The 19,997-nt window shown below is 37.7% G+C and overlaps 1 protein-coding gene across 1 annotated transcript; it reads left to right on the forward strand.

The window, feature by feature from the left end:
• The first annotated feature begins 8,951 nt into the window (after window positions 1-8,951).
• On the forward strand, window positions 8,952-19,615 carry XKR9 (XK related 9). The gene is made up of 3 exons (XM_069853119.1): window positions 8,952-9,226; window positions 18,010-18,239; window positions 18,972-19,615. Exons 1-3 carry the CDS (start codon window positions 8,952-8,954, stop codon window positions 19,613-19,615), a joined length of 1,149 nt encoding a protein of 382 aa, XP_069709220.1.
• The last annotated feature ends 382 nt before the right edge of the window (window positions 19,616-19,997 follow it).

Here is a 19,997-nt window from a genome sequence, read left to right on the forward strand (position 1 = left end):
CTATAAATACCTGAAGAGAGGATGGAGCCAGGCTGTCACAGGGCTGCTGTCACAGGGCCCAATGACAGGACCAGAGGGAATGGGCACACTGAAGCACAGGAGGTTCCTTCTGAACATCAGGAATCACTTTTTCACTTTGAAGCACTGGCACAGGTTACCCAGAGAGGCGATGTAGTCTCCATCCTTGGAGATATTCAAAAGCTGTCTGGATGTGGTCCTGGGCAGCCTGCTCTGGGTGGTGCTGCTTGAGTCAGGACCAGATGACCTCCAGAAGTCCCTTCCAGCCTCAGCTGTTCTGTGGATTGTGAAATTTTGTCACCGTCATCCAAGTAGTAATCCTGTGTTTGGAAACAGCATTAATTCTAGATCCTATGTCATGCTGAAATTCACCTGTTTGCCTTTGCAGTGTCCCCCTGAAACTCCTGGTTAATTGCCTTTCAACTTGCATTGTTACGGGAATTACAGTAGACTACTTCTCTCCTTAAAGTACCTGTGAATGAAGAATGAAGATAATTTAAGCTGAAATTAGAGCAGGTAATATTACTGTGGGCAACTTTACTCATATTAGAATTTCAAATATTATGTGATTTATATCTATGTGAGACTCTATAAACATGAATTTATAAGGTTAACAGCAATAAAAAGCACAAAAAACTGTTTAGTAGTAGCACATTCTTTTGCTTAAATGATTTTTCATTGTATGAAAACAGAGTTGCAACCCTTATATGTGATTTGGGGCATTTTTAGGATTTGCATGAGCAAGGAGAACAGGTTCCCCAAACATGATCTTAAGAGGCAAGATTCCAAAAGACTTGTTAGATTAAAACAATTCAGAGCATGGAACTGAAAACCAAAACTTCATGGCTTCAACAGAACTGTGTAACTTCACGAAACCTCAAAGTTGGGGGTTTTTTTGTTTGTCTGCTTAAACTCTAATGTGTACAAGTAATATATGCAGTTCCTACCAGGAGATGAGTTATTAAATACTTCAGCATAGTATCAAAGGTCTACATCTTGTCATGCATAAAGAAATGATGTTTCCCTCTCTAGCACTGTGCCTCTTTCCTCCATTCCCCATTGCTAGCTCTTGGTCTGCCACAGATCCCCCTGATGCCTTTGGCCTCCTGGGCGGCGTGAGGCAGAGGATGGCATGAGGCAGGAAGGCAGCTCTGATACTGGCCCTGCTACCTCCCTAACCACACTACATTTGCTTGTGTCTACTCATAACTCCAGATTTTCAGCTGGCCTCCAAGGTCAAGAACAAAGCAGTGCCTTTCAGCTGCCTGGTCAGACAGGAGCACTGAATTTTCACCGTCCAGGGACTAACAGCATGGTCTTGCCTCTAGGCTGTTTCATCAGGGCTTATTTAGCAACAGTTGGTGAGCTTGAAGTGTTAGCTAACCCCTCAGAAATGCAAACAGTTTGTATTACCTTGCAGACACCCATTCAGCCAGTTTGTTCTGTGACACTCAAGAACCTTGCTGACAGTTGTGGGAGTGGGAGGCGGACCCCGAGTAACGATGAAATATCAATGTGAGTATAGTCGTTCTCCTTTATTCATAAACACAACACTCCTTATATACTTATTCTAGCAGAGCACGAGCTAATAAACAACTTACAATTGGTCCTACTGTACTGTCCACGCACCTTAAGTAGTTATAAGATTGGTTAAAAGATGTTAAGCACGAGAAGGGGGCTGGTACAATGGTCTTGACGTTTTAGGGACTTTCCAGCGCTGAGTTCCGTGCTTTTGTTATGCACTTTCTTCTATCAACATACCAAGGTCAGCAGAAAGGGGAACGCCAGGCTTAATCACAAGTGTTGAACCCTGGATTGTTCATTGCTATCAAATCATGTCCTTGGTCGTCGAGCCATCCTTCCACAGACAGCAAGTTGTGCAGTAGCAATTATGTATTATGTAGCAATTTAAAAAATCTACTCTTGGGCAAGGAACTTTGATTGCAGCTGTTAATTGCCAGGCATCACAAAAGCCACAGACAGAAACTGTGCCACAGTACAGGTACTGGCCATCCCCGTCTATTTAGACCTACAAGCCAATTTCTTTTCTTTAGCTGATAAAACAAAACTTTACTTATTTGGTACATAAACCCATTACATTTAATTATTCTTTTCATGCTCATCAAAGCATGAACTACAGACAACAGAAAGGATGTTTCAGATCGAAGAAAAGATGCCTTTTTTTGTGCAAGTGTGCTGCTCCAGGAAGCCAGGTACCCCTATACACAATATTCCAGTATCTTCTCATATAATTTTCCTATTGTTTTATAAGACACTGTGACTAGACCTGAACTTACCTACCTAATCATAAGATATGACAATGTACACTATTATGCTGATTTTGTAGCATGTGTGCATACCTATTTGGTGGTACCTATTTTCAGTGCTTAGGTAAAGTTTAGTTACTGTGTCCTTAGAAGAAGTTAGTACTTAAACAAAGGCAATTTGTGCATTTCAGTGGTTTCCTGTTTCTAAGAAAATGCTGAAAGTTTAGAGATATCTGAAATGGATTCCCTAAAGAAAATTTTGTCATTGGTAACTCAGAGTCATAGAATCATAGAATCAAAGAATCAAAGAATAACCAGGTTGGAAGAAACCCACTGGATCATCGAGTCCAACCATTCCTATCAAACACTAAACCATGCCCCTTAGCACCTTGTCCACCTGTGCCCTAAACACCTCCAGGGAAGGTGACTCAACCACCTCCCTGGGCAGCCTGTTTCAGTGTCCAATGACCCTTTCTGTGAAAAATTTTTTCCTAATGTCCAGCCTAAATCTCCCCTGGCGGAGCTTGAGGCCATTCCCTCTTGTCCTGTCCCCTGTCACTTGGGAGAAGAGGCCAGCACCCTCCTCTCTACAACCTCCTTCCAGGTAGTTGTAGAGAGCAATGAGGTCTCCCTCATTGTAGTAGCAAGGTCTCCCTCATTGAAGTAGCAAGGTGCTAGCTATTTTTAACATCACAAGACTTTTTCTTTTTCCTAAATTAAGAATTGCTTGAGAAACTGTAAACTTATTCCTCGTGAACACTTATTACTACTAGTACTGTCCTGTAGTAAAAGAACAGTTTTACTATTAGGCGGGAGCTGTGAATCAGTTTGGTCTGCAGGTGGCAGCAGTGGGTGTTTGCGGAGAACGAGGTGCAGATTCTCTCTAGTGCTCTTCTATCACCTTAATTTCCTGTGCGAACCTATTGATTTAAGAAGTCTGGTATTTCTCTTGTAATACAGAGGTTATATGCAGGTAATGAAAGTCTTGCTGTTATGCTCTTTAATGCGATATAAGCAAATATGAGTTTATAGCCTCCAGTTCTTTTGGTTTACTGACTGGTTTATGTTGTCAAGAAAATGTTTTGAGGCAAAAAATATTCTGAAGCAGGGAATATTAGAATACAAGTAAAGCAAAGCAAACCAAAGCAATCCAAAACAACCCCCCCCGAGTTTCATTAAAGAGAAGTTTTTGGTAATATACAATGGGATTTTTGATGGAAAATTAATTTTCTACAACTCTGAGGTACGTAAAATACAATTTGATATTTTAAAAATCCTACAAGGTCACTGTTTGCATTTTTTGAAACCTTTCAGTAGTAGCACTTAGCTGTCTTCCCCATTTTAAGAAAAGTTGTTAAGGACAAATGCCTCTCTGCTATGGCTGTGTAATAGCCTAATAGATCTAAGGGCAAGCATGTAATTTTGTGATAATTAGACAGAACCAGTTGAATAGTACATAGAAAATTTCTTGAGATACTTATCTTCATAGACATTGGTACATGGAAGGGTTGCTGAGAGGATTTTTGGTTGATAGGTTTTCATGTTATTTTAATACAACTCTTGCTGCTACTGATAAAACATTTTTTAAGTAAGATATGAATGTATTTCTTGGTACTTCCAGAATTTCTCTTGCTGTGTTTTTATGCTTATTACAGGGATAAGTAAAGAATTCTTAAATCAAAAAGGTGTGAAGCAGATTTCACAGAGGGAATATAGACTGCAAGATTCCTACATTAAGAGGCAGTATTTTGTAGAAAATGTAGTAAGCCAGATCAGCTCGTTTGCAGATGATTTTGGGGGGATGATGAAGGGACTGGGGCATATCTGCCATGAAGAAAGGCTGAGAGAGCTGGGATTGTCCAGCCTAGAGAAGAGAAGGCTCAGGGAGATCTCATCAATGTCTATAAACACCTGAAAGGAGGGTGGATAGAGGGTGGAGCCAGGATTGTTTCAGTGTGTCCAGTGACAAGACCAGAAAGAATGGGTACAAACCAAAACACAGGAGGTTCCCTCTGAATGTCAGGAAACACTTTTTCACTGTGAAATACACAACTACATTTTGAATTAGTGCAGTCATGATGCTCTGAGCCATTTGGAAGGGCTTGTTGGTCATGCTTGCAGTAGGCCTGCGGTCTTTGAATCATAACTGAGATGATTCTCCACAGACAGAAAGGCCTCTGCTGCATCTGCTCAGAAGGCTGTTACGGGTAATGCATTGCCCCACTGGTCCTAAGCCTTTTCCCAATGTGTTGTCTTGCAGGAATGAGCCACTTAAAATTGAAACAGGAATTCTTCAGTACTGCTTTGGATTCAGACACTATGATTTTAGCTTTGGAAAATTAACTTCATCCATTGTTTCTGTTTTATAAGTGATGGTATTAAAATAATGGTATTTCAAGCACTGCAAGAACCGCTTAGGATTAGGATGTTTCTAGCCTATAAGGGGGAAGCAGGAAGGAGCACAGGAAAAAGCAAGATGCCAATAGGATTGTATCTCCTGTTCTAAGAGATAGGAAAACTATAGGCTGGTGTGGCTGAGGGTGTGTATCATCCTGTACAGCACAGTCATAGAGGCTGAATCACAACACTTGCTCCTTGTACCTTATAATAAAACATTCATAAAAATTGTGGTTTGAGTGTCGATAGCTCATCTGAAGCAGGGTCTTACAAATGCCTGTAGTTTTACCAGAGGAAAACAACTTTAATCACAGGTATATGTTTCCACAAATAGCTATTTGATTTGCTGAACAAGTTGAACAAACTAAAGTCAAAGTCTGAACATGCACACACAGATATATATAAACATAATATATATTCATGACAGTTCTTGACAGCTAGCAAATCATTAACAGTGTCACATGATTTACATATGATTTTACTTTCATTTTGTGTTATATCAGTAAGCCCTTTAACTTGTCTTGGATTGCATGTCTTGTAAACGTATGGCTGGGAAACCTGTGAAGACGCAAATGTGCAATTTTTAAAGTGAAACATCTCTGTCTATGGTCAGTATTAAGGTAAGTGCATTTTGTAATAGCATTTTAAAAGTATTGTGAGAACTGAAGGCCTTGCTAATCACTTTTTATTGTTTCTGGTTTATCACAAACTGATTCTGTATAAGTTTGTTAGTTTTTAGAGCAAGTTTATAATTATGTAGGCTGACAGATAGATACTTTACTCTTCTTGCTCCTGTCATGTTAGATATCATATGGTCAATAAAACTGGGAACAGTGTAATTCTGAGTGATACAAGACATTCAGCTGTGGCACTTGTTGTCCCTCACCTGGTACATGAGACCATGGTGCTCTTTGGAGTGCTATCATGTATAAAATACAGGGGATATTAAGGATCCTTAACATAGATTTCATGTGCACCTGTGAGCAGGCATTTGTGCTTGGGCTTGGAATAAAGACATTGGATATTCTGGAATACAGATTTGTGAGTGTCTGATAGATCTTTTTCTTAGGTTACCATGAACAAAATGTAAATTCTGTGTCTTACCAGCCATTCCTAGGCTCTTTCAAAACTAGATTCCTCGTTCAAGAGAGTTATTAGTCTGTGAGCAAGCTGACGTGGTCGGTAATGAGTGGTTTCTCATTTATCTCAGCTTATCCCATGGCTTCATGTAAGACCAAGATGTCCAGACAGGTCTGCAGACTGCTGGCATGGCAGCAGTTTGGATAGAATGCGTGTCAGAATTAGAAATTACGTGGCTTACAGCTACTCTTCGTGCTATTGTTTCAGTGGAGTCTGGGTATAAATTGTAAAACTTACTTTCTTATGAGGGTTAATGTGATAATGAGATAATTCCTCTTTGTGAAGTGCTCTGCTACAACAGGATAGGAAGGTAGTAAAGAGGGAGGAATCCAGTTACCATGTTTATTCATTTCAGGTATAAAATTAGAGCCTACTCCTTGCCACTCAAACATCTAGTACAGTATTACCTTAGTATGTGAACCTTAGTATACTGCCTACTTTGGCCATAGATTGCCTTTCCAAAGAATTTTCTGTTTGGATTCACTATTGACTTACCTTTTACTGTTGTGTTTCCTGCAACCATCAAATAATGAACCTATTCAGTTGTTTTTATCACAAAAAAGGTACAGCTTGACAAATGTGCTATATCGAGCTGCAGAATGACAGGATATCCTTGTATAGAGTAAATACAAATTACTTTGGATTTTTTTTGGTTTTTTTTGAATGAACCCTAGTAATAATTTCCCAGTCTAGGAGACTCCTAGAGTGAAAGAAATTTTCATAACCCAGGTAACAGACACCCCTACCCGAGCGGATGCAATACTGGACCTGATGGTCACCAATGCAAGTGATCTCATGTGGAGTATTGTGTCCAATTCTGGAATTCCCAACGTTAGAAAGATATGGAACTGTTGGAACAGGTCCAGAGGAGGGCTGTGAATATGATCACAGGAATAGAGGACCTCTGTTATGAGGACAGGCTGAGAAAGCTGGGATTGTTCAGCCTGGAGAAGAGAAGGCTTGGGGGAGATATTAAAGCAGCCTCCCAGTACCTGAAGCGAGTGTACAAGAGAGCCGGGGAGGGAATTTTTACAAGGATGATAGGATGAGGGGGAATAGCTTTAAACTGGAGGTGGGAAGATTTGGACTAGATATTAGGAAGAAATTCGTCATGATGAGGGTGGTGAGGCACTGGCACATCTTGCCCAGGGAAGTTGTGAATGCCCCCTCCCTGGAAGTGTTGGATGGGGTCTTGGGCAGCCTGATCGAGTGGGAGGTGTCCCTGCTCATTGCAGGGGGGCTGGAACTAGGTGATCTTTAAGGTCCTTTCTGACCCAAACCATTCTATGATTCTATGATTCTATGATAATAAAATCTTAAGTTGGTTCATACATGATTTTTCAGGTACAAAACATTAAAAAACACACAAAGTGTATGGTTTATGCTGGACTTTGTACCAAGGTCCACTTCTCTGAATCTGACTGCAAACTGTATATAAATTGCATTAGTGATTTGAAAGAGATTAGTTGTATTTTATTGGAAAGGATAGGAAAGAACTGTGGAAAGATTCCAGCTCTCCTAGCTGTAAGATCACCTGATCTTTCTTTCCTCTTCTGTGCCAGGACACAAAACGTGAGAAGGAGACAGAACAAGAGGCTAGAAATAGTTCAGGCCTAGAACAATAATAATAAAAAAAATGTGTTTAGACACCCTACACCATTTTTAGGCTATTATGTTCCCAATTGTCTTTATTAGGAAATTAAGAGCTTAAGTTGTCTTTTTTGCTATTTGTACTCGTGTCACAGCAGAGACTGGCCCAACCAACACAAGCGAAGAATAGTCATTACTATTCAAAAGCTTTGTTCATTTGATGTTACCCAATTGTCTCATTTCATTCCCTTGTTGCAGCGTGCCTAAATTCACAAAAATCCAAAGGAGACCTGCCTCTGCCATGAGTTCCCTGGTGCGGCTCTTCCCCATGTACTCTCTGCTGCAGTTTGGCACTGGCACCACCTCAAACCCAGTGTTTTGGCATGTCCTGCATACCATCCCTTGGGATTGTTGCCAGCAGCTTTATCTTAAGATATGCAAATGAAATAATGGACTTTGTAATTTTAATGTTTGTAGATTTGCACAGGTGGGAATGAATGAGACAAAGAATGTACTGCCTTATATCTTTCCTGTTTCAACCTGGCTAAACGTGTAAGCACTACTTAAAGAGGTCACAAGAATTCTTGCAATATTAGGTAGTGTAAACATAGTTTCGACTATGAATTAATTCTGTTGTGCTAGACAATGTCATTAGGTAACTTGTGTGTAGCTTGGGAAACATTTCCCAAAGAGGTATAGATTGGCATAGGTCTGGCTCCTTACAAGTCTCTCTAACAGGAAAACTGAAATCCTATTCACCACTTTCTTGCTGCATTTGGAAAAAGAAGCAGAAATGATAAAACCACTATATGTAAGCATATAAATGGATTAACACGGTTGGAAATGGTATACTGATGTGTACTCTGTTACAATGGTGTGTACTCAAGACAGAAGTTTTCTCAGTATTTTGTGTTGCTCACAGTAAGGGAGAATAACTCAAAAGTTAAGAAAGTTCTGGGAAAAAAAATCTAATATTTTTCTCCACAAACTGGTTTTAAAAACCAGTAGAGGTAAGCTTGCTTCTTAGTATTTTGCAACTATTAGGAATTACTTTAACAGCTGCTTGGTAAGTGGAGAGTCACTGTGTTTGAGAGAGTGGGTGACCTCAGTAGGTTCAGAGGTGCAGCTTCTCTTGGGCTGATTGGTCATAAATATCTCAGTACTTTCAGCATTTTGTACATGCTTATTTAAATGGTGATTTGAATTGCTGTATGAGACTTTAAATCAGAATATTTTCACTGCTGATCTTCCTTTTTTCTTCTTCTTTTCAGGAACCAGTAATGAAGAACAACTCCACCAGTTAAAAAGACAATTTGCATTCCTCTTTTCCAGAATATCCATGTATTGGTGTGGTTCATTTAATATTTAAATCAAGAGTCCAGAGAAATGCCAGCCCCTGTGCCATAATAAAAATGCATAACCCAGCTTTCCTTTGTATAAAACACTATGTGCAGATACTATCATCAGGAAAAAGGCTGCACTGTAGGAAAACATTTAGATTAATTCTGACTTTCCTTTACAACAGTGAAAATCTTATGCATGATGAAATTTACTAAGCAGAACTTTATTTTTTTAGCTGGTGGAATTATAATTTATGTAGTTGATATTGGAGTGGACTTCTGGGTAGCTTGTAAATATTTCTGCCAAGGACACTATTGTTGGGGTGCATTGATACTGTGTTTTAGAGGTCTTTCATCATTAATAATTCAAATATTCAGTTACGAATGGTTTAAAAATGACTGGGAAGGTACTGATACTGGGAAGCTGAAATGGATTTTTCTAGTTCATCTCTTCCAAAGTGGAATTTTTATAAGGTAAGCACATTTCAAAATTTATTTCAAAATGAGCAATCATATTGCTTTAAGGCAGTTTATTAGGAAATGCTTAATATGGTTTCAGGGACAAAACTACTTCTGGCCTTATTGCTCCATGAAAGCAAATGGGTTTTTATCTGCTTATGCCAAGGGTAAATTAAGTCAGGTTTTGATGGAAATGTAGATATTTTTTCATTTTACCTGCAAGGAGTAATTTTTGTCATTCACAGCCTAATTTTATTTGATTAATCAGCCTTTTGATAAGGCATATTTAATAAAAATGCTTACTTTACAGAGTAATGCTGTTGTACCTGTTAAATTTAAGTTTTTAAAGTGATGTTAAGAAGGGAAATATTTTGATTACACTAAGTAGGTGAGATAGTAGAAGTAAGAGATGATTTTTGAACCTGAGAGTTTAACCATATGTAGAAAACCCTCCAAGATTCAGGAGAGAAATGAATAGGTGAATAGTTAGTAAGAATACTTAGCAGTACTTCTCTCAGGGACTGAGTTAATAGTGTTGGGAACCTTTGTTTTTGACAGGCACATGTCCAGGAATAGTTTAAGATACTACATGCTTAGCAGTCTGTGGTGGCTTTGCTATAAAATTATAATTATCATTATAACTACACTCATATAGTTTTGCTTCCATTTTAAAGCTGAGATGAAAGATGTTGGCAAAAGTCCTGAACTTTAATTATTTTGGGTATTCAAGGTGCAAGAAACATGAGTAAGTATAGACTTATTGGAGGCACTGAATAAAATAATTATTTAAAACGCCTGCTTTAACTTCCTATACTATTCTATGAACTATCATTAAGGATATATTTAGGCCAATATAAATATTCTCCTGAGGCACATTTTATTCACTTGAAGTTATCATAGATTAAGAAAAATGATAGAGCTTTTAGGTGTCACTATTAACTTTTTTCTTTTTCATTTTGTCTGTCAGCTTTAATTTCCTGTTTCTCCTTTTCTTACAGTTCTGAAATTTTAGACTTCACAGAGGAGTATTTATTGGCAGGTTTAATTTTTCTAGTGTCCAGTATTAGGAGAACACAGAAATCTCTCTGTACAGTTTCTTGTTCACTAACCAGATCCATGGACATGTGTTGGTTCATGTGAAATGTACTAAGCCCTGATCACAGGGGCTTTACCAGATTCTGGCTTTTAAAGGTGATGTCTTGGGGTCCACTGTGGCACTCTCCTCCTTGTCTGTCCCCAAGGCTTTTCATCTTCAGGTATGGTTGTGAGTGCCATTCTTGTGCTTGTGACTTACAAACCTGCCCCTCTGAGTTTGTTTCTTCCAGAGGAAATAAAAGTAATGACCTTTCTTTCTGATGATAAATGTTAAGCCAGTAAGTACGGTGTAGAATGGCAGAAGCTGCTCTTTCACTTTCTAGCTGAAAACCTCCCTTCCTCCCCTTTCTCTTCCATGACCTTATTCTCTTTTTAAAACTGTAATTCTGGTTTCACTTTTGGCTTGGTTTTACACTGCCGGGTTGCCCCTAAAATCCTCTGCTGATTAGTGCCTATCTCTATGATCTCACCTTTCAACACAGACGTTCAGAATTCAGATTCCAGCTCCAATTGTCTACAATTCTAGATACTGTAATCTTGACTCAGTTTTTATATCTATTCAAAAGGCTGCTTTTATAGGAAAATCTTAATGGATTACTTTAACTCTAAGGTAGTCCACAAAACTCTTGTATTTATCTGAACTCATAGCCTTTCCAATGAATACTTCTCACCATGAATTTCTTTGATTTTTGAAGCTCCCTTGCTGGAATTAGCCTTATCTTCTCTGAGTGACTTATTATCCAGTAAACACAATTTTGCTCTTTGCACTGACAGTGTTGTCAATTTGGTCATTTATTCTCTACGGCACATCTGATATTTTCTCCTATGCTGCCAATTATACTAGGAAAATTTCCAAGTTGTTATGTGTAAATTACAAAGTTCTTTCAGCCACTCCTCAAAATTCAGCAATGTGATAATGCATACTGTAAAGTATGAACTGACAACAGCAAGCTGACATCTGTGCTTGTACCTTTGTAATCAAATATTATGTAGTTCCTATTGTATGTGTTTTCTTAGGTGTACTCATGTACAACTCCTTCCTGCTTTCCCTCTTAGTCACCTTGTTTGTTCGGTTAATTTAGATAATGAGCCTCTCAGGTATATCTGTACAGTCAATGGGTAAAAATAGATTCTGTCAGGAGGCAGGTCATTCTTGGTAATATGAGATTCTACAGAAGGTCGTTTGGGGCAGGAATCTGTATTCTCCAATCACTACTGAGGAAAATAGGGGCTTAGCCAATAAATACAACTTGGCCAGTGAACTTAGAATGCCTGAAATTGTAAGATGCAAATACACTTTACCAAATTATTTTCCTCAATTTCTTCCTTTCTTCGCTTCTTCCATTTCTCGTATGTCTTTTATACCTCTCATTCCATCTTTAAAAGGGGGAAATCCATTTTGTTATGTTTGTACATTGCACAACACAGTAGGAATCAGTCTGGTTATGTTATCACACTGCCAATGCTAAGTGATAAATAGGGAAATAATATATCTTATGTATACACTTATGTACATATATATTAAAATATTAAAATTATTTCATATCTAATAAGGCTTTATTTTCTTTTAATGGAAAGAATGTGGACCTGAAATTATATTTCATATGAATAGTTATTCTCTGCAAGGAGAAAAAATTAAGTTGGTAAAGTATACATCGGCTATACTGACTATGATTATTTTCTGCCTGACCTATTTAAATGTGTCACACAGATGTTGCTAGAATTGAGAACAGACTGGAGCGTAACAGCCAACATTAAGACAATAATACAGTCAATGAATGTGGAAAAGGGGGACATTTCCCTGTGGCACAATATGAATTCTGGAGTCCATTGGTGTGTAGCAGTTTGCAGCATCGGTCAAGGACACCTGCAGAAGTCTAAATTTTGGCAATTAGTAACCTTCATTGTCAGAATAGAAGGCCATACAGACATCAGCCATTGTGAGATTGGCAGTTGCTATTGTGTTACTTGATGCTTAAATACAATCTCAAGATGCCCTGCATCTTTGAGAGGGAGAAGATAAAAAAGGTTTTTTTGGTATTTGTAATGCATGAATCCAGGAGACATTAGAGGAAATGTGAGCGTTTTGCTGAACCTGGGATTATTTTATTGCACATTTTAAAAAGCAATGAGAAAAATTCAGGGACAAGATGAGTGATCTTCAGTTTATACTAGTACAGACTCAGCACCTAGTGAGTCACACCTAAAGCAAGAGTGGATTAAAAATGAGGACTAAGGCTGATAACATGCTTCTAGCAATTTATGTGTGTAATGATAAGTTCCACAGGACAAAATAAATAGAAAGGTATTTAAGGTACCAAGTCAGTGAGGCATACAGAGTCAATTAAAAGTGAAAGGTTTGTAATGTTACCTTAAGTGTGTTAAAGGTTACATAGTAATAAGTACTTGATTACATTTTCTTAATATACATTTACTGACCTAAGTATTTACTTAGTTGCAGCAGTCTGATGCATTTAATCCAAGTCTTTCGATATTTGGAAGATTAAGTTTAACACGCAGCAGAGAATGATTTTCCTTTGATTAAGGATTTATACAATGATGCAAACTGTGACTATGTGATCATAACTTAGACAGGACAATCATTGTTGCTAGGTCTCTCATACCCTGCATGAATTTCTAAATGGCACACAAATCTTTATCAGTGTAGTTTGATGAAATGGGATGTGCAGAGTAGTACTGGGATAGCGGTGGAAAGTCCTCAGTGGAAATCTGAGGGAAAGCAGCTGATATGGAAACACTGTCAGGCTGGCTTGACTGTGACATGTGAAGGCTGTGAAGCAGTGAAGCAACAAAACCAAGTAGCTGTCACCTCTGTGAATTCCCAGTCAGAGCCAAAGATTTCCTGATTTTACAGGAAAGCAGGAGCAAACTTCATCCCTTATGAAATGTTGATGAAAATGTAGGAGTACTTTAAGAACAGAGAGACAGTGGAGCTGTGTTTCAATAAGTGTCTATAAAAAGTAGGAGTCCTATAATCTGCATTCTTCACAAAGCAACACTACAAGGGCAGAAACCTTTTCAATCCTGTTAAAATGAATGTGATATTTAGAAACACTGATAATTCTTTACTGTTCACATATGACAATTTCAGTTGTAAAGAAATTATGATTGTTTACTCTCTTGTCTTCCAAGTAGCTTACATATTTTGGATTAATGAAAAAAAGATCCTCTTTAATGAGTTTAGAGTGAGAAAAAGTAAACCTTGTATTTGTTTGTAATAATAACATACTCATTCACCTTCAATTTGAGTTATACTTCTACTTAAAATACATAACCAATCCAATAGTTTTAATTAATGTAGTTCTATTCCAGTTGAAGTAACTTTTAAAAAACTTTGTTTTCAATTTATGAAGATTGAAACATTATTTCTATAGCAATATGTACTTTGTAGGAAAATAGATTATATGAATGTAATTATGATAGATTCAGAGCAGGCACAGTGCTTAGGTGAGCCATAGGCATGAAACAGGAGAAAATTTGAGCCTGACTTACCCTGTAGTACGGACTGAACTTTGCCTTTGGCTGTGAACACTGTCGTCCAACACTAGGCCTAAGAGTCTACTATGGGCCCTTCCTATAAAGTCCTATTACTGCATGCCAAATGGGCAGATAGAAATGGGAGTTTAAGGTCAAAATACTCTTAAAAGTTGAAAAATTTGTCCCAATGGACTACAGTAAGTGATAGAGGCATGTGGAGCTCAGAGAACACTACCTCACAGTACATAGCTATAGAGCAATGAAAGTATTTTGACTTTTCTAGAAAAAAAAAATGTTCTACACAGTATTCAAAGTCAGAAGTGGGCTAACTGAAATAGCTACAATTATTGGAAAATACTATAGCATACCATCTTATACCACTATAAACTTAGTATACCATTCTCAGTTTAGAAGGAATAAGCTTCCAAAAACTGGTGAGTGATTTCAGGTGTGCATCCAACTGAAATATTCCTTTTACAACACGACTTATTCTTACCTTGCATATCTTCTGCCTTTGCGTTTGTGGGCTCTGCAGATCAAAATTTGTGCAGCTGGATCCAACTTTTTGCTGCTTGGACAAACACAGGCACTGAAGAGTGAGTCTAAAAACAACTAACAGATTGACCTACCCAGTTGTTTTTTCTTGACAACATTGCAAGCTCTCCAGATGTTTACATCTCAGATACAGGGACCAGATGTTTTGGCATAATAGTTTTATAAACTGTAAAAGCTACAGATGCCTTGCCAAACAGTTCGGTTCTTTGCTTATGAGCAATTATTCAGAGAACAGTAACATAAACACACAAAAACATAAAAGCAGAAAACAATTTCCTTTTGGAGTAAATAACAGATTTAGAGCCAGCTCACAGAATTGAGCTATAGCCTGAGTGGCAGGGCTGCAGCCTATGAATCTCTGCAAGGAGAAAAGCAAAAGGTCTTTCCTTAAGGCTTCTCAGTAGTAACATACCTGCTCTACGTGTAATACTGGTGCTTCAGGGTTTCAATTCTCACTTCTATGGTCGACATGCTTTAACATACCAGGGATGTCATGATTCCTCTAACATGCGCTTAACGCTGGACCTGCAAATCCTGGCTGTCTCACTTTTAGCAATGGAAGAAACCCTGACATTATCTCTCCTGTGGTCGAAAGATTTGGTCTTTAAAGGTGGTAAAGGTTTTAAACTTTTAACACCTTTTAACTTCTAACATTTGTAAGCAGCAGGGGACTGTGCTCCAGTGTCATTAGGACGAAATGACTCTGTGAGATCTGGGTGTCTAATGGTCTGCTGCCCCCTGTTTTCTATGTAAAGGAAATGCAAGTGCATGAGTTTCATGGGGTCTGTCGTGCATACGAGTCTGTGGACAATCAGGGAATTGGAAGCCTGTGGCATTTCAGTATGAATCTTAAAATCATCTCAGATGATTTTCAATCATCTCAATAGAAATAGGGGACAGGACCTCGCATTTCTCAGCCTACACGTCTGCAGGCGTGTACAACTGTGTAAGTCAACCAAGTAATAGTCTGAGGTGCTCTGCTTGATTTCTCAAGAAAAGAAACCTGAATGACTGATGTAATCTTCATAATCCAGATAACTAAATTCTTCTGTTGAGGGGGAAAGCATTTAGTGCTTATAATGCTAGAAAAATTGGCTGAGTAACAGTGAGTTTTCTTGAAAGAAGACTGCTTTTGCTGTCCTTACCTGCTAGTTATAGTCAAAATGGGTTCTTTGGAGAAGAATTCTCAAGTTCAATAGTGCTTCTGAATAGGCAGAAATAGGCTTAAAAGTGATGTCTGAAGGCTGTTAGGCTGAAAATTCTGTTTATGGACAAATACACAGGATTTATATTCCTATAAAGCCACTTTTTAGTATAAGTGAAAATTTAACAAGTGATTCTAAGACTCATTATTAGTCTAGATGTATTTATTACAGCAAAGGAAAGAATATTTTTATCATGAAAAGTTTCAGGAGTAACAATACAGTTAAAAATGTTACATCCGTATTTCTTAGTTCCTATATCTTTGTTCTTGTGTTTTGCTCCCATTTCCTCTGTTCCTCTGGGTCTCAAGGTCAGCAGTTTCATTCTGGTGTGTGAGGAGTGTCACCAGTGTCTGGAGCCTTGCTGGGATGAACATGATGTGCACACAATGGTTTCTTCTTCACTCTTAGGATCCTTATTAGGCCTTTTTTTGTTATGTTTTCTTGCACACTTTTAGACTTTGCTTTCTCTTCATTTCTCTGCATCTTCATGTTACGTGCAAATTTAGTATCTATTATGCCTTTCATGCATGTCAAATGCAGTTTCTTTGTTCTCTTTCTTACCCCTAAAACTAGCTTCAACCAGCTACAGGTCTGCATTTCTATAACTGACTGTTGGTGAGATGTTTATAGCCATGGAGTCTCCAGTGTCAAGCCATCCCTTATCATCCTATGCATGTACTCTTCTACACTGTGCTCTGTTACTCCACATCTCAGGACCTCTGCTTTCATACCACGACTATATTTTTCTATCCTACAATGTCATGCCTGTTATAAATATCTCATTCAATATGCATTATCTGCTTGTTATTGTTACCTATATAAAACTATGGCTGTACCACACAAAAATAAACAAAAGTAAACAATTTAGCCATGAGGTCAGTTGGAAGAAATCACCATCTTTTTCTGCAAAAAAACCCCAACCAAACCCAAGCTAAGCCAAATAAAACAAAGTCACAGATTGGTCAAGAAAATTTCAAGCAGAACAAGCCTGACAAGGCTCAGTCCTGAGGCCTTGCAAAGCTTACGCGGTGTTACTGGCAATGACAACAGCTGTTATGGTGCTGGGGAGATACAAGGCTTTGTTTATCATCTCTACAGCTGCTGTTACAGACCACTTGAAGTCAAGTAACCAGCAGAAGAGAGCAAGCATTGCTTTGCTTTAAGATAGGATTTATATGCATGCTTAGGAGGTTATTAGTCCCTCCTTTCACTTGTTAACAAGTTCCAGGAGAGCCCTTGTTTGCTACTCAGCAGTTCAAGTGGGAAGAGGTCTTTAGGTGTGGAATATCCTTCTTCTGGAATTGCCACATTGAATCTAGTGCATAGTATACCATGTCAGTAGTGCAACGAAACAGATCGCTCACCAGGGCAGTGTGTCTCAATGTTAAAGTCCACTAGGTGCAGCAGAAATACTACAAACATCTTGAGTTCTGGTCCTGCATCAGGTTGTAGCCACCATGATGTTTTCTTAAACATGGCTCTAAAATTACCATGTACAGCAGCAGGTTCCTTCCTTAATTACCAAAATGATTCTTGATTAAAACTTACGTGTTCCCCCCCCCCTAAGGTGCTATGCCCATCTCCAGGCCTGAAGCAACGGCCTTGAAAATGGGAATAAGCGCCAACTTCTATTTACCCAAAAGCATGGCATTAAAGATACCCTGAACAGAAATACTTCTTTGCCACACAGAATGCATACCAGTTGTGACTAATTCCACGCATCTTTGCATTTACTGCTCTTTCAGAGAAAGCGTTCATTTAGACTTAATTGAAAATAAACCAGAACTGTTCTAAAAGTCATGCAGATACACTCATTTGCCAAGGCAAATGTCTTGTTAATGTAAAACCACTCAGATTATAAACAGAACTTGTCATACCAGGAAATCTATGTGTCTTCAAAGTAATTGTCTGAAATGAAAGTCTTCCCAAGTATTTAGAAAATAATAATGTAGCAGTTTTTTTTTAAAGCCTGCTGTATATTGAAGTTCATCAGATATTATCCTTGGGATTTATGAATCTATATTACATGTGGATGTTCACAGCTGAATATTCACTAATATACTTCAAAGGGTACAAAAAAAGTGAGTATCTCAAAGAGAGACTGAAAAGAAATGCTAAGGGAATTTTCACAAACAATACTTTTAAAGAAATAAGAACCTAACAAAATAAAGTTTGTAATTTTTACTCAGGCAACTCTGATAGTCTGCTTCTGTTCTACTAGTTTTGACATTGCATTTGTACCACTGATCATAAATGATTATCTGATATAAATAATACCAGATACTGAACTAAATTTTACCTTATTAGAATGTACAGAATTATAGTCAAAGATAAAATATGAATGGAGAAAAAAAATAAATGGGAAAAATCATTAGGCTATAGAATTTTTTCTGAGTTGTGCTTTTATAAAACACTGTCTAATCAAGTTTCCTTTTTTTTTTTTAGATATTGGTTTGCTTTGAAATATGGCTGCCAAGCTGCATTTAAACAAACCAACAGCAAAGATGCATCAGAAACAGAAACAGACCCTCCCAACTTCATTCAAAGACAAGCTGTTGATGTAGTAACTGATATTAACATGCTCAGGGTATTCAAGACTTTTTTAGAGACCACACCACAGCTTTTTGTCCAGATTTACGTCCTTATAGAACATGGCAAATTTAATTTCTGTCAATGTGAGTCTGTCTTTCTGCTTAATTTGCATGTCAGGTATCTTACCTAAAAAGATAATGCATGATTGGATAACATTTTAAACATAGCTTGGAAAATGTATACTCCACTGTACATTTACTCTGATATAGTTAGAATTTCTGTCTAGTAGTTGGTCCATTCTGCTAAATCCATGAGAAGGAGGATTTCACTATAAAAAGTCATAAGGGTTGGAATTTATCTAATGATATGGAGAGACCTGCGCTGCTGTCTAGTGTTCCTTCATAGTCCATGGAGTCAATGGAGTACTCAGACAAAATGATCAAATGAATCTCATCTTAAATACAAACGTGTGAAGGGTCAAGTTGCAGTTATAGATTTATATGTTATTCACACCCCAGAGTCAATATTAGTTGCTGAAACTTAAATTTTTATAGCTTATTTGCAGTACTTTGGAAATATCTAGGTCATCTGTGTCTGGAGATGACAAATATGACACACAACTTCGGCAAGACCATCAATGGCCAGAGGCTGGGTGGAATAACACAAGCAACCCAAACAGCATTAGATGCTTAGACTTTGGTAAATAAACTGTGACTTAAAATTAGGGTGACTTGTTCAGGAGCACAGGAAATATAATATTTGTAGAAAGAAATTATTAAGAAAGCATGAATTTGTCCAAAATTTCATTTGGAAATTGTAACATAAAATAAGTATCTTCTATTTAGGTTTAACATTTGTTCTTGTGTCTTGTTTAGATGCTGCCATTTTTATGTCTTTTTGTGGTATCTCCATTTCAACGGTTGATTATCAGATATCATTACGAAAATCTTTGCCTGATAAAGATGAATTTCGCCTGCTTCCCAAGTTAGTGTATCTCTTCTACAAACTGCTCACCATCACTTCTTGGATACTCAGTATTTCACTGATCACTCTTGTAAGTGTTAGAAGCTCTGTAAGTCTGCTGATATTTCTTTGGATCTGTGGATTCACCTGGACTTTGAAACAACATACAACCTTTTGCAAATCTAAGAAGATGGAATACCTGTACAGAACGGTTGTTGGCATCATTCTAATTTATACCTTTTTTAACATAAGGGGTAGAAAAACAAAAGCTTGTATTTCTATTTATTATGCTACACACACTGTTGTAACACTAGGTATTTTGTTTGTATATATGTTTTGGAAACCTTCCATTATCAAGGAAATACATTTTACAGTTGTGAGCATCTTAACTGTTCTTAGTCTGGTGTTAGGTATTATTTTTCTTGTTGTTTATTATAGGTATTTTCATCCCACTACTTATTGCAGACCACAGGCATATTCAGATGAAGCTGATGGAGAGGCAGGACCAAAAGAGAGAGTGGAAACTGGTAGATTTCAAAATTTCATAATGCAATGAACAGTATAGGCTTTTTCTATGTGGACTTCTAAGCAAACACTTGCTGGACAGGACGTTTCTCTGTCATAGTTTCTGGAGTATCATCACTGAGTAGTATATAACGGACCAGAGGTATTGACTCTGAATAGCTGTCCTTCTCTGTGATGCTGTATGAAGCATTCATAACATGAATATTCCTCTACATGCTTGTCAAAGCTACTTTTGAAAAACCAGCAATTTAATCTATTCATCCAACAAAATTCACTGTTTTAGTTTTTAGCAATGCAAATAAAGCATAGGAAATGCTAAAATTTAATCAAATGAAAGATAGCATTAAAAGCTATTCTATTAATTTATGTCAATTCTGTTAAAGCAAGGCTTGCTTTTCTTATTGGAAGGAAAG

The sequence above is a fragment of the Phaenicophaeus curvirostris genome, chromosome 3 (assembly GCF_032191515.1).
Source record: "Phaenicophaeus curvirostris isolate KB17595 chromosome 3, BPBGC_Pcur_1.0, whole genome shotgun sequence".
Classification (NCBI taxonomy): domain Eukaryota; kingdom Metazoa; phylum Chordata; class Aves; order Cuculiformes; family Cuculidae; genus Phaenicophaeus; species Phaenicophaeus curvirostris.